This window comes from Echinococcus granulosus (genome assembly GCF_000524195.1).
Source record: "Echinococcus granulosus chromosome Unknown EG_S00076, whole genome shotgun sequence".
In the NCBI taxonomy this organism is placed as follows: Eukaryota; Metazoa; Platyhelminthes; class Cestoda; order Cyclophyllidea; family Taeniidae; genus Echinococcus; species Echinococcus granulosus.
Window position 1 is genome coordinate 364,978 of NW_020170456.1, and position 13,510 is coordinate 378,487.

The following is a 13,510-nucleotide window of genomic DNA, read 5'->3' on the forward strand; positions in this document are numbered from 1 at the left end:
TAAACCCCTTCTATGTGCAGCTGAACAGCAAATTCCCGATTATGTCAAGGATAATTGCATACTTTAATGATTGTTTGTCAAACCGTTTTTCTAAAACAGTCAATTTTTCCAGTTATTAATTACCGCCTATGAAAACTTTTTAAATTATTTGCATGCACCAACCGTCATCGAAAAAAGCATACATATAAGAAGCGCGGATACCTCATGTTATAGGATTACCACAATTTAGCTCTCGAATTTCGCACTCGTTCGTGTCCACGGTTTTCAAGGTGTCATATTGAAGCATGTTTATTCTATACGATTAGTCAAGCCGAATTCTTACGTCTAGATGGCATAGTGGTTTGAAGCGAAGAGATGACTCGTTCCTGTACTTCAAATTTGAATGCGGCAAATTGCCTGATATTTGCACCAAAAAGATGGAACAATTTTTATATCTCTGAAAAAAGTGTTAGCATTGTGCTGCATTGGCTAGTTTTATCACCTTTTTACCCAAAAAAGAGGGAGACCTCTTCCCCCTATCTCCTTATTCAGTGGATGAGGACAAAAACAGGGTGGGAAGGGCTAAAATAGGATAATGAACTAATGGAAAATTTTCAAGGAGTAAAAGTAGGACCATTTTCGGTCAACTGAATGGAGGCACGCAACTGTCGAGAGGTATCGCTCTCTGCCAAAGCACATGCATTGGCCCACATTGTAGTAGACGAAACTCTTCATGACATTTGCCGTGGTGTTTCTGTGGTGGATTTGGACCAATCCCAAGTCTTCCTGTGATTCTTCCAATCGACATAATTGAGCTTTTTGTTGATGCTAATATTGATATTAATTATGCCTATTTATAACTATAGCAATGGGAAGCAGAGGAGTCACAGGAGCACAGAGGTACTGCCTCGAGGCAATCCTCTCCCTGCAGAGAGTCGAAACACCACCCCAATTGCCTCTAGACGACGCCTGCACCGATCAACTAGTCGGGAAAATCGACTGCCCTCGTGGCGAGGTTGGATTCGATTGGTGAAACCGAATCCTACCGACTCGTTTGGAATCGGTCTCTCCAAGGGCCTGTCTTCTAGGGGCATCTACGTCTCCGCAATTAGGCCCGGATCCGTTGCCTACACCTCTGGGCTGCTACAAATCTATGATCGGATCCTCAAGGTAGGATGACAACTGTCAAACATCAATAAATAAAACACTGTTGTCAAGTCACCAATTACTGAAAAATATTTAAATATAAAGAACCCCGAAATATTTATTATCAGGTATAAAAGATCAATCCTTGTCACCAACTGTCCTGGAAATAAGAAAAAAAGTGATTTTGAATAATTTTATTCGTAAAAAATTTTTCCTTTTGATTAGCAATTGTCAAAAGTAAAGAAGAAGTATGTTGTTGAAGATCTTGATGGCTTTCAACCACCTTGAAATATGGAGACACGCACGACTGGTAGCCATGCCATTCAAATCAGAAGGGGAGAAGGCGAGCCAATTTCTAGGGGCAATGTAGTGACAAGGTATTCGATTCCCTCCTCCTGTGCCCGAACTCTGTGGAAGCACTTTTCCCAGACAACTTTCCCTATCTAACATTTGACAAGCTTTTTTCACCTCTGGAAGTAGTCTGTCATATTATTTGTGTAACCTTGAAGGGAATGCAAAGGTATGCCACAAATTCCTTTTCAAAAGGTCAACATGGCATTTAGCGCGGAAAAAAGTAAAATTAGCCATTAAATAGTTACCAGTGCCTTCTTCATCATCGGTAGTTACACAAAACATGGGAATTGGGCCAATTTTTCATTGAGTGAAAAAGGAAAAAATCAGGAGGTGAGGCTGATCCGCCATGTCTGTCTAATCCATTTTGGCGATAAGTATATCCCTGTCAGAAGCAAGTAACAGTGACCCATTCCACAAGGCAAGACCATCTATCTTAGAAAATGAGGGTATGTCCTCCTTCAAGCAATCCGTTTGTTGTGTAACTTAGTGCAACCAGATATATCCACCTCCGTCACATATATGTGACGCAGGAGCTGAAATAGGAGCGTCACGTGTGCATAACACTCGTAATTAGTGAAGTTCTTTGGCAATTTGTCTTGAGGTTAGGTAAAGCGACTTCCCCTGGAGAGTTCCAATGCATTCAGTTATACCAATTAACACATTTTCTTTACTTGCAGCCTACCTGTGACCATTCTCCACAACTTTCCAGGTGCCACACAAATTTGGCACCGTGGGTGTAACATTTGATCCCAATGATGCTGGGATATAATTCTCTCGATGTGTTGCACTATCCAGACCTGAAATAGACACGCCTTGTTGATGATTTTCTGGAAGACCACTGATTCGGTAACTTTGTTGCCATCCTCCTTCCCCTCCTCACTTCTTCTCCTTCCTTCGCCTTCTTGTTTTTTCCTTTACTTCTTCTTCTAGAAGCGGTGCCTGGACAGGCAGTAGACATTTGTTAAATGGAAACATAAAATCTGACAATATTCACATTATTTTGGGGCATAGATTTGTTCATCCCGTCGCTTTTATGTCCGCTTTCCAACCCCTAATTCTGACCGAACTTTCTAGGCCAAATTCAAATTGGAAGATCTTTCCAGTAAGTTTTATTCTGAGGAAGGAAAAGGGACAGGAGGGCAGGGGAATGGGGGAGTGAAGGATTCAATCTTTTTTTACAGATAATAGAAAGGAGAGTTCAACTTTTTCTTCCCTTCCCACCCTATTGCCCTGGCGGAGGGCAGAGAAATGGAATGAGGGGGGAGTCGGGGAGGGAAAGGGGGAGGGATAAGTGGATTCAACACTTGCACAGTGGATAGAAAGGATTCGTTTTGGTTTTTTTTGTACCTACCGGTGGAGATATGGAATTTAAATCAAAGCAACATGAAATGGGCTTAAATCACGCTAATTCCATGGTCATGGAAATGACATTATCTGGCGCATTTCGAGGTGGTGTCTGTGGTAGGTCCCTCACATCTAACAATGTCACTCAGCTGTAAGAAGTTACTTGTCTTTATTGTTTAGATTTTTAGCTTTTATTAGACTGTTGCGGAGTCAATCAACAAAGCTTGAACCATTTGTTTTTTTTCTCAGGTCAATGAAACGTCGACAAAAGGTCGAACTTGTCGAGAGGTCGTGGCGTTAATTAGACGATCCAGTCCAGTGTTGGATCTATTCGTCTACAGACGTTATTAAAGCGATTCCGCCTTATAAATACACCCCTCTACCGCCCTCCCGCTCTTCGACTTTGACCCTTATCCTCTCTCTCTCTCCACCGTCTGCTACTTAGATACACTTGCACACACTGAGTGACAGACAGGCAGATGGACAGACATAAACACGCTCAAGCTATTCATTCCTTCGTTCTGATTTATGACCCAAACGCCTGCCCTCAGTCCACATTGTAGTCTTTCATTAAAACTTAACCTCCTCTATCTTACCCTCCTCTCCTCTACCACCTCCTCTTTTATTGTCCTAATTTACCAATTCAGTGGCCTTAGTGGAGAAACGTGACAAATCATGCCCCTAGGTCTTGATGTTGTACCTCTCCGACACCCCCTCCTTCCTCCTTTCCTTCGCTTTATCAACTTCACTCTTTTTATCCTCACGCAAAATGCACATGTGCCTCGATCTACTAACCAACCACCTAGTCACCAAACTTTGAAGGGCGCATTTATCTAATATACAGATATGCGGACTACAAATTGATGCTTTTACAATTAAACAGGCTTGAGGTAACCTTGTACACTGACTATGCCTTCCGTCAAGTAAACACCAGGTTTTAAAGAGAACCCCGGGCGTCTGAGTCATTTCCGCAGATGGTACTGCGCCAACCGAACCGGAAAGACCGAGTTTGCGAAGTTAACTGTCCAGTGGGTTGAAGTAAGGCAGCTGATGACTTTGTAGCTATTTCGCTCTGTTACAAATCGTCCCATCAAGGTGTTTGCAGGTGTCAAAAGAAGTAAGTCAACTGAATTCTACTCGGGGCGGTCACTGCTCTTCCAGTGAGTGTGATCGGTGTTTAGGTGACCTCGCCCCCCTCCCCGTCTCCCCCTCTCCTAAGGCGTTTTAGTTGTGCGATTGGGATTAAGGCCAGAGAGACGGTGGAATGTGTGTATGTATGCGGAATGGTGGTGTCATTTGCCTGCGGAGGAAGGGAACTTTTGGTTTGGGAAAGAATGGTGCCCACACACAAACACACAAACCAATGCATACGTACATGTGAAGGCGCGTACGGAGGGAAGAGGACCGCGCCACCACTATCGATTGCCCTGGTCTGGTATGTCTGTTTATTTCCTCTGCAAAGTGACACTGTGTAAACGCGTGCCTCGGTGCCGCCTCCACACGTGTTCATATCCGCCCACCTACCCATCTACCCACTTCTTCGGCAGCTGCTTATTATTTAAGAGGCTATCGGAAATCCTCCCTAATTTATGATTTCGCCTTTTTCTCTAGATTAACACAGCCTTTTGAGTCGTATTAAGGTGCAAGAGACCTGCACTTGTTTTAATTGTGTGTTTAGGCACGTGGGTTATTCAACAGCAGAGGCCTATACGCCTGATTATAGGCTCCCAGCTCTAACAGAATCAGGGCACATCCTGAGACACACAGCAAAGGGGTACTCGAAGCCACCTTTGCACCTAACAGACACCTTAGTCTAGTGATCTGTAGGAGGACAATTATCAAATGAAGTGTCAACGTCAAGTGAGGGGTCGTTGTGCCGCCTTAATGAAGATATACGATGCCTCGACTACATTTCTTAAAGCGGATTCGTTGCAGAGCATCTTTCAGCCTTGTTATGATTTCAGAATGCTAGACAACTTAGCTAAGTTGAGAGTTACTATGGTATATGTCTATAGTACGCGTCAGTGATTAATATCTTTGAGACACGTCTACTGAGTGAATAGGGTTTAGAGTAACTAGCGCGTTTATCCGGATATCCCTTTCGGGATTTATAGACACACCAAGCGGAAGCGATAAAACTTTTTTTGATTCAAGCTGTCGAGATCACACTGTAGGCACACTGATCCTTCTTCAAAATGCCCTCCAAGTTTAGACCACGTGACCCCCTTGAAGAAAAACATGTGATCACTGTGGCATGCAGGCTTAGGCGATGGCAAGCAAAAGCGCCTAACAAGAGAAAGCAATTGCTTCGAATAATTAATGATGTACAAACTTGCCAGCTTTAACTATTTTTTTTCCGGAATATTTCTTTTCAATCACATGCAACTATAAAGAGGTGAAATATAGATATTTCTTCTTCGAAGAGAGAAGGTTGTTCTTTTATAAAAAAAGTTGGCAATATCTCTAAGAGAAGGACAACACTATCGATGCGTTTCTATGTACGGTGCTGTGAGAGTCTATTGAAACTGGCGGAAGTAGCATATGAACAAATGTGAAAACAAATCATATTCTCAGAAGCAAATGTGTTTAACATGAGGGTGAAAGAAGTTACGCAAAACTAAGGTGGTTCCTCTGTCAAAACAAAGATTACAGGCATATTAATTCGATGTTTTTTTTTGACTGTGTTCAACGGCGCAGGATCTTCAGACAGAACAAGGTGTACCTTCGCTCTATGACATGGCCATCTGGATGTACCGTCGGTACTCCGGCTACTTTCAACTTTCAACTTCAGGACAATCGCTCAGGCGCTACACTAGCGGTGACAACAGGAAAACTAGGTCCAAAGGGATAACTACCAATTATCTGGTTTTGAAATCACAAAGGAAAGATGATCCTGACCAATTAACTTAAACTGAGGTGTAATGTTGACAGGTGGCCTAACATCACGCGTATTTAGAAGACAAACTAGTTACTGAAAGGCTAGTAAACCTGAACAGTTTTGAGAGGGCCCTTGTGGAGACGTCCACTGTACTCCCAACTGGACAAAAGATAAAGCGACTGTATTCCTACTAGCTGTGTCGAAGTGACAGCGAAACGGTAGGAAGGAATAAATACGGAATGGCAACAACATGAAGGTCCTTTAAAGGTGTCAAAACTAATGCGTCAAAAGCAAAAGGTAGAAATGCAAAGTGCACACGCTGTAGAACGCCTGAGCAGTATGAAGTGATTTAGTCCTAGGTCCCCTCAGCATAGTTTACAGAGCCGATAAATCTCTGAATACGATGGAATTGACAAGGTATATCATCGACGAAGGAGAGGAAAGACATTATTTCTGCCCCGCAAGCTACTGACTGCTATGACTGCGATGACTGAGTCTTCCTCATAGTCGAGAGAATTTGTAGTGGTTTGGCAGAAAATACATTGCTCACGCAAAAAATGGCTTACAGCCTACTGGCATGACCCGGGGGCCATGGTGCTGGGCATGAATAAAATCTGCAGAAAAGTAGATTCAAACTTTATTGAATGTAAAGCTAATCGAACTGCCATAATTTTGCAGATATATATATATGTATGTGTATTAGCACAATACATGAATGGACTGTGACAGCGCTATTTATGTCGTAATTCAGCAACGCCTGGCAAGGGAGCAACAAAAGTTAAAAAACCTATAATTTTGTCGTTTAATATGGTTTAAAAAGTCAGACTCTCAGCCATCAACCACTACAGGTAAAATGAATTGAATGCATTCTTCAGTGCACCGCGGACTTCAAATTATCCGCGGTGCTGCTTCTTGAGATGGGCGCGAGCTATTCTCATGTATTTGAGACCTACAGGGATCCTGATTCCGTACCAAATGTTACGAAACCACCTACTCACGATCCCTTGAAAGGATTTCCACGGGGTCGGAAGAAACGTGAACTTATTGTAAGCAGATTTTAGCTAGCACTCCGTTCTTATGCCTCGATCCTAACAATCACAGCTATATGTCAGTATAGTTTTGTACAGTTTTATGGCTGCAATCTATTGTTTTATTGTTTTTTTTTGTGCCAATTTTCTCACTGCTTGGATATTGTGGCAATCAAGTCTAAGTGCTAATTTTTAGGTATAATTTGTTGTGCTCAATAGTAGGTTCCTCCACAATGATCCTTGCGTAAATCTGGGATAGACAATACCAGTAGAAGCGCCTCTTGCGTTTCATCACTACCACTATCTAGTTAGGTAATTTCAAATTGCAAGTTTTGCCATAGATGGCAATATCACCTTGATGGCACTTGCGACTTCTATTGTTTGATCCCATACTGCTACTTTCATGTGTCTCCAGCTCTCTTCGTTTTGTTTCACAGTCGGAGCTACTGGCCCGGGTTTTCCCGAAAAGTAGTTGGTAGAAAACGCAATAACTCCCATCCCACAATTCCCCTTCAATGGACTTCTGTGATCTTATGATCCGCCCTAGTTACGAAGTTAGGCAGTGCAGTTATTCCTCCGTCATCTTGAACATCTAATCAACACTTAATTGGGTTAAGCCCCCCGCACAGCTTATTACTGTTCCATTTCAGGTCACAGAGGAAGAAATGATCGCAGCCGGTCTGACTTCAAAAGAACGCGACTACTGCGCACCGATGCTGATGGCATTGCGCAAATGCAGAGTCGAAAGGGGCGTCCTATCTCCGCTTTTCTGTGGACATTTTCGTCACGGCTACCTAGAGTGTCAAACCAAAGATCAAATCTTGCGAATGAAGGAGTACGAGAGAGAGTACCGTCTTATGAAAAAGGAGCAAACCGCTTCTTAATATTCATCTGTATTAGTCCCTAGCCGTTTGAAAAGAAAATAGATGTACGAAAGCAACAGCATTTCTTAACACCCAAAAGCAGGAATGAGTAGAAAGTTTTCTATAATAGTACAAACTTGGTAGAATGAGGGACTGAAGAAAAGGCATTGCCTCAAGTGCACTGTTCACTTCTCGGTGGGACTGGCTTTAGTTCGCAAGCATCCACGTTTTTAAGAAGAAAGTACAAATCAGCAAAGAAGACGAAGAGAGCAAGAGTAAAGCCACAAGAGATTCTCTGTACAGGATTGGCATGGCTCTGTCCAACCATGTCACTTAGGAAGTAACCGAAGACGAAGGAACCAATAACGACAAGCACGAAGTTGATTATCATCGTAACCTGCCGTTTCATGCACTGGACACCGTCGAATTCGGAAGCTTTGTATCTGGCTGTGACCCCGAGAGGAGGAAGGTGGCTAGTCATGCGGCCGTACTCCATGTTGGCAAACTTCTGAGTTAGACTTTCCACCCGTTGTTGGACAACTATGCTCCTGGGCGGAACATAAGGTTCGGGGAAAACGATTCCAGAGGATCGCACAAGTTTCCAAAGTGGTGGCAGGTTAAACAAACCTAAGGCTTCCATGTTTTCATGGGCTTCTCGAACCTGTGAAAACTTTATAGTTTTTGCGTCCTTAGGAATTTGTTCTATTTGGTTCTTCAAATGGGATGCCAGGTCGTTACAGGAGGTGGCCCGCCTTAAGAAGGAGGAAATACCTTCTGTCACTCGAAGATCAATGTGAGCAAATGGATCCTCTTCCATGTCGACTACAGAATGATCAGAGCAAATAGCATACGTTGGCGCCCGACGAGCTGATGATGCACCAACAGGCGGGTTTACAGCAGAGGCTCAGCTGATAACCTTGACAATAGCGTAATTAGACGAACATCCAATTGGTCCTAAAAGCGAAAACATGTAAACTTTTTTAGAAAATCGCTTCTATAAATTTTTAAAAGCGCTTTTTTTACCAATGATTTAGGCTCTCAAATTACTAAAGCAAACAGAAGAATTTAAAAGTTGCCTTGGCTTCGAGGTTGGTTCTTTCTGTTTTTTGGCTATCGATTTCACTCATTGAAAATGTATCGAATCACGTGGATTTTGCTTATTCTTTATCGTCGTCTTCAAAACTATGTAGAATTTGGACCCGGGCCATGCATAGTAAATGAATGATGCTAATTCATGTTTATTGATACACAGGTGGTGCACACAGTGAATACGTAATATATTGGTTAACTGTCGGACTTAGCAACAGAGCTGCATTACGCCTTAATCATCGTGCCTTCGAAGGTTGGGCTCACCTCTGGGCCATGCCATCAGCCCCAACCCCTACTGTATGTTAATTGTATGTATTCTTCCTGAGTGTTGTGTCCCCTTTCATCTTCGAGAAGTGTCGGTGCACTACATCAGTGACAACAGAAGTAAATCCCTTCTCAAAGGACATCTAATCAGAGTTCTACTGCTAGGAGAAAAGCCTTGGAGTGGCGAAACAATTGTTTGTAACAAAAGGACTAAAAATTTACATCTACCACGGGTAACTACCCCACTACTGAGTTTTTTAAGTAAGCTAATAGCAGTGAAGGCGACGCTAGCCGGTAAAACTTAAAGGTTTGTTGTGGAGTCGCCTACCATATCTGCATAAGATGTCGATAATCTAAACTCGTGATGCCTCGTACACTTCACTTTTAACTAAATATAACCCAATGTGGGTGTGTCTAGGCAGCACAAAAGTGGAATCAAAACATCAAGGGGGAATCGACGCGAAACCCTATTCCAAAGAAATGCATAATACGTTGTCATTTCTTACAAAAATCTGTTTTGGGTCAGTGCTCTTATAACTAGTCATGAATGCGCATGAAAGCCAGTACATTATCCGCCCCTGAATTTTAGTTCTTATACGGGACGAAACCCTAGATCCAGGAAAATGCCTAAAAGGAATCAGTGATGTTGCGGTTGAGTATCCCCTCAATCGCATGAAAATTTACTGACAAAAACGGATGGATCATGAATGTTTACTTACAGCACTGACTACATCATGGTAGTTAACATGGAGGGCCGATAAGGGGCTGCTAGGAGATGACGCCCAAAAGAGGAGAGGGGCTGTGTTACGGTAGCTGCTTAACTCCAGGTTTATTAAAAAGGTCACCTTGTTTCTTGGTCATCGTAACTTTACTGGGTGACCTGACCTCTGGACCATGCCAAAAGCTTCTAACCCTACCGTATGCTGAATATTTGAATATACTGTCGGAGCACTACGTGTTTTTTTCAACTCCAGGGCAGCCTTGGGTGGCAAAAGTTCCCTCAGCTGTTTCAAGAGCCTAACATTATACAAGTGGATTTCACTGAGCAAACAGGATACGTATTTTTTAACCAAGTATAAAGGAGCACGGAAACATAAAACAATATTTTAAGCATCTTGAGACGCAGCCATTAGCAATAGCTAGTTAAATAGTAAATCGTATGCAATTTTTCAACTGTGGCATTGCTAAACCCTAGCACCTTTTAAACGTACAAAAGGACTTAGAGAACGAATACGTTTCAAATGTTTCAATATGTTTCAAATTTTGTAAAATTGCTTTTAATTTTAAGCCATGCAGACCTATTAAACCAGCTATTTAAAGGCTTAAAAGTTGATGCAGTGCAGTTAGTAAAATACAAAAGTACTTAAAAAGCGATGAATTTTAAAGTTATTGGCATTAGCAGCTCGAGGCCCGGTCAACTGACTACTATTAACAATTTGAGTGAATTCTTGGCCATAAAACAGACAAAATAGGTCATTTTTTTAGGATCATTTTGTATTAAAGCACACACAAATCCGTACATCCCTTAGCATCTCGACGGACCAGTGTTTGTTCGATCGTTTCAAAAGTCAACCGCTGGGAATGACCGCCTGATGGCTGACAATTTCTTTTTGCAGAAGTCTGCATTCTTATAGGTTCAAGTCGTAATAGACGAACCTTCATGCACCCGCATGAGCACTGCATTCCAGAATCTAACAGGTTTCGGATGTTTGTCTGCTCAAAATAATCATGGAAATATTTTATGTGTCAAAGCAAACACATAGCGACATCCAATTCGTCGCATACGTTATTGCTCTCCTAAGCCTAGTCCCTCTGTGCAGGCCACAAATTCCCAATAGTTTCAGCCAGTCCTATAATCCCACGAATACTTTGAACCCTGTGATACACTCCCTGCAACTTTTGTTGAATAACCGAACTCATCTACTGTTTAGATCTTACCCCCGGGTAAAAGACTTTAATGTGGACCTATCACAAATCAAATCTCCGACAAAACAGCAGCCCAGTGACTTAATCTTCATTGGTTCTGATTTCTTCGATGATCATCAATGTTCTTTGAAAGGCTTACCTGCTCGAGAAAACTCTTGGTTTGCGCTGATCGATTTAAGGAACGATTGCTCTTCTCTCGATGCCATCTTGGGTGTCCTTAAGTCGGCGCGATTGATCAATGGGACTCTATTGAGAGGGATTCTGTTTTATGTTGATGAGATTCCTAGTGCTCCGAGCCTCAATAACCTTGGCAACAGATCTGGTGGGTTTCCAAAAAAACATTTTCTGACAACTGGTCTTTATGCCCAAGGTTGCTGGGTTCGCTTACCCAACTATTTCTTATTGTTTTCTTGATTTGTCTTTTTACCATGCTTCCGGGTGTCACGTTTTTTCCCAAATATCCTTTATTTCTAGTACGTCAGCCGTTTGACTTGTAATGGCCCAGTGGATCAAGTTAGCATAACCTGAACATTTAAGTAGTTGATATTAACTCAGGTCCTTGGCGTTGTGTGAGCCACAACGCTCCCATCTGAAACCAAACATCGTAGCCATCCATAGACATCTGCAAACGAACTGGGATAGTATGCTAGTCGTCGTGGTGTACTGAGTTGCCTAATAAGCAGCCTAGTTTCACTTTTTCTGTCCTGCAGAGCTGCACTCGGCTCCTCTATATGCACTCCTGTTGCCTCGGGAGGCCGTGCCTCTATCGGTACGACGATGCTCCGATACACCCAACACAACCACCGCATGTACAGTTGCAATCTCCACCTCCCCCGAGGGCACATCACCACGATCGCGCTTCTGGATCCACCGATCACCATCATCTCCCCCACCCTCTCCTTCTTCAACCCCATCTTTTCCACGCCACCGCGTCAACGCCTCTCCACCAGATCATTATAGTAACCAGTCATCCTCTGATGGAACTGTCGGTAGTACCAGTGGAAATGGGGTTAGCAGTGGGAGCGGAGGAGTGGTAAATATGGAGGACGCCTTCCTTAATCGCTCCTCTGTCCTCTTTGTTGCCGTCTCCTTCATCCTCCTCATGTTCATCTCCCTCGCTTGGCTTGTCTTCTACTACGTTCAGCGGTTCCGCTACCTCCACAGCAAGGAGCGCGCCTCGGTGATTCCCTAGCTCTCTCATTTTCCTGCTTTATTTCGAGGGCATTGTCTCAGCAGAAGAAATAAAAAGTGGGGATTACTCACCCCGCGATGAGGAAGGGAGGAAAAGGAAGTAGAAGGGGCGGTGCGCTGTGTTTTACTCATCTCCTTTATCCGCCACGGACATGCTCCTCCTATGGGAGCATTGTTAGCCATTGCACTGTTATTATGCTGGCCTATCTTTAGATTTGGTGGTTTAACGGTGGATTTTTAAATCACCAGGCGCAAAGAAAGTGAATTAACACCGTAGCCGCCACGTTCTTAGGGGGACAACGGTCGCCACGATCAGTGTTTTGTTATTTGGTTTAGATCTTCTGTCAAATGCCATTTCCTTCTCAAAAGCGAAGGGTGTAATTTCTCCCCCCAGATCAAGATCTTTCACTTCGTCTAGAGGATAAATGATATATGTCACTTGGTGTAGGCGGTGCATCGAAGCTTAGAACCTGCGATGCGGTTGCAGCTCCCCACTAGAGCACCTACTGAGGGCCGGAAATAACGCATTACCTGCTTTTAGGCTAGACTATCCATCCTACCTGTTGTTTGGAGTGCATCTGTGAATTCATCACCTATCATTCCTTTCTTAATCCTTCAGCGTCGCCTGGCCGAATTGGCTCGCAAGGCCGTGGCGCGGATCCCGTTAAAGTTGCTACAGGCTGGTGATAAGGTGAGTTGTCACACATGCCTGCGTCATTGCGGACTAAGATTGCCACTATTTGTCACCCCTTGAAGGTGGTTGTGTGAGAGATTAGAAGGGTCAGCAAACCTGGAGGCGTCGGTTGTATCAAGGATTTATGAACACAGGAAGGGGTCTTTGTGTAGCAGATAATGAGTCATACATTCGTCATTTATTCATTCATTGGTGAAGTGTGTGTGTGATTCACTTTCGTGGACTGGTGGTGTTGATCAATTCCAACCCAATCAGTTGGTTGGAAGGCTTCAAAGTATCCAAGCTAGCGTTGGTGAGTGCCTCTTTTCGCATTGATACAATACGTAGCAGCACTATGTACTGAAGTCCTGGTGACAAGTACAAGAGCAGCTAGAGAGGCAGCGTCCACGCCTCAATCCACTTGGCCAATCACGTGTCGTGAGAAGACAGGCGAAGGGCGAACGGGAGTAGTTTTGTTGCCTACGTAAAAGCGAGCCTCTCTTTATAGCCTCGGAGTTTGAAAAGGCAGCCCATGGAGTTGATTGATTGACCTTAAGGTCACGACACTTTTTCTTTCTCGTTCTGTCTGTATGTGTAGGAGATCGGTGCTAACGGAGAACACTGCGCTATTTGCATTGAGCCCTATCGACCCTTCGATAACATCCGAATTCTTCCTTGCAGGCAAGTAATATGGTTCATTCTATATCCCCTACTTTTTATCCTCCAACTCGTCCAGGTTGTCCCGCCTTCGATGGCTTGGCGCTCCTTGTTATAG

The 13,510-nt window shown here is 43.4% G+C and overlaps 4 protein-coding genes across 4 annotated transcripts; 3 read left to right on the forward strand and 1 right to left on the reverse strand. All coding sequences in view use genetic code 11, as the record gives it.

The window, feature by feature from the left end:
- Positions 1-630: 630 nt before the first annotated feature.
- Positions 631-1,012, forward strand: EGR_07420 (hypothetical protein; the record flags this gene model as incomplete). The annotated part of the gene is made up of 2 exons (XM_024496669.1): positions 631-727; positions 846-1,012. The coding sequence occupies 2 exons, from the start codon at positions 631-633 to the stop codon at positions 1,010-1,012; spliced, it is 264 nt and encodes an 87-aa protein (XP_024348956.1).
- Positions 1,013-6,618: 5,606 nt separating this feature from the next.
- EGR_07421 (NADH dehydrogenase [ubiquinone] 1 beta subcomplex subunit) lies at positions 6,619-7,613 on the forward strand (the record flags this gene model as incomplete). Its single annotated transcript, XM_024496670.1, has 2 exons — positions 6,619-6,747; positions 7,380-7,613. The coding sequence occupies 2 exons, from the start codon at positions 6,619-6,621 to the stop codon at positions 7,611-7,613; spliced, it is 363 nt and encodes a 120-aa protein (XP_024348957.1).
- Positions 7,614-7,764: 151 nt separating this feature from the next.
- On the reverse strand, positions 7,765-8,409 carry EGR_07422 (Transmembrane protein; the record flags this gene model as incomplete). Its single annotated transcript, XM_024496671.1, has 1 exon — positions 7,765-8,409. The coding sequence occupies one exon, from the start codon at positions 8,407-8,409 to the stop codon at positions 7,765-7,767; it is 645 nt and encodes a 214-aa protein (XP_024348958.1).
- Positions 8,410-10,537: 2,128 nt separating this feature from the next.
- EGR_07423 (RING finger protein) lies at positions 10,538-13,510 on the forward strand (the record flags this gene model as incomplete). Its single annotated transcript, XM_024496672.1, has 5 exons — positions 10,538-10,563; positions 10,877-11,193; positions 11,582-12,051; positions 12,682-12,753; positions 13,334-13,510. 5 exons carry the CDS (start codon positions 10,538-10,540, stop codon positions 13,508-13,510), a joined length of 1,062 nt encoding a protein of 353 aa, XP_024348959.1.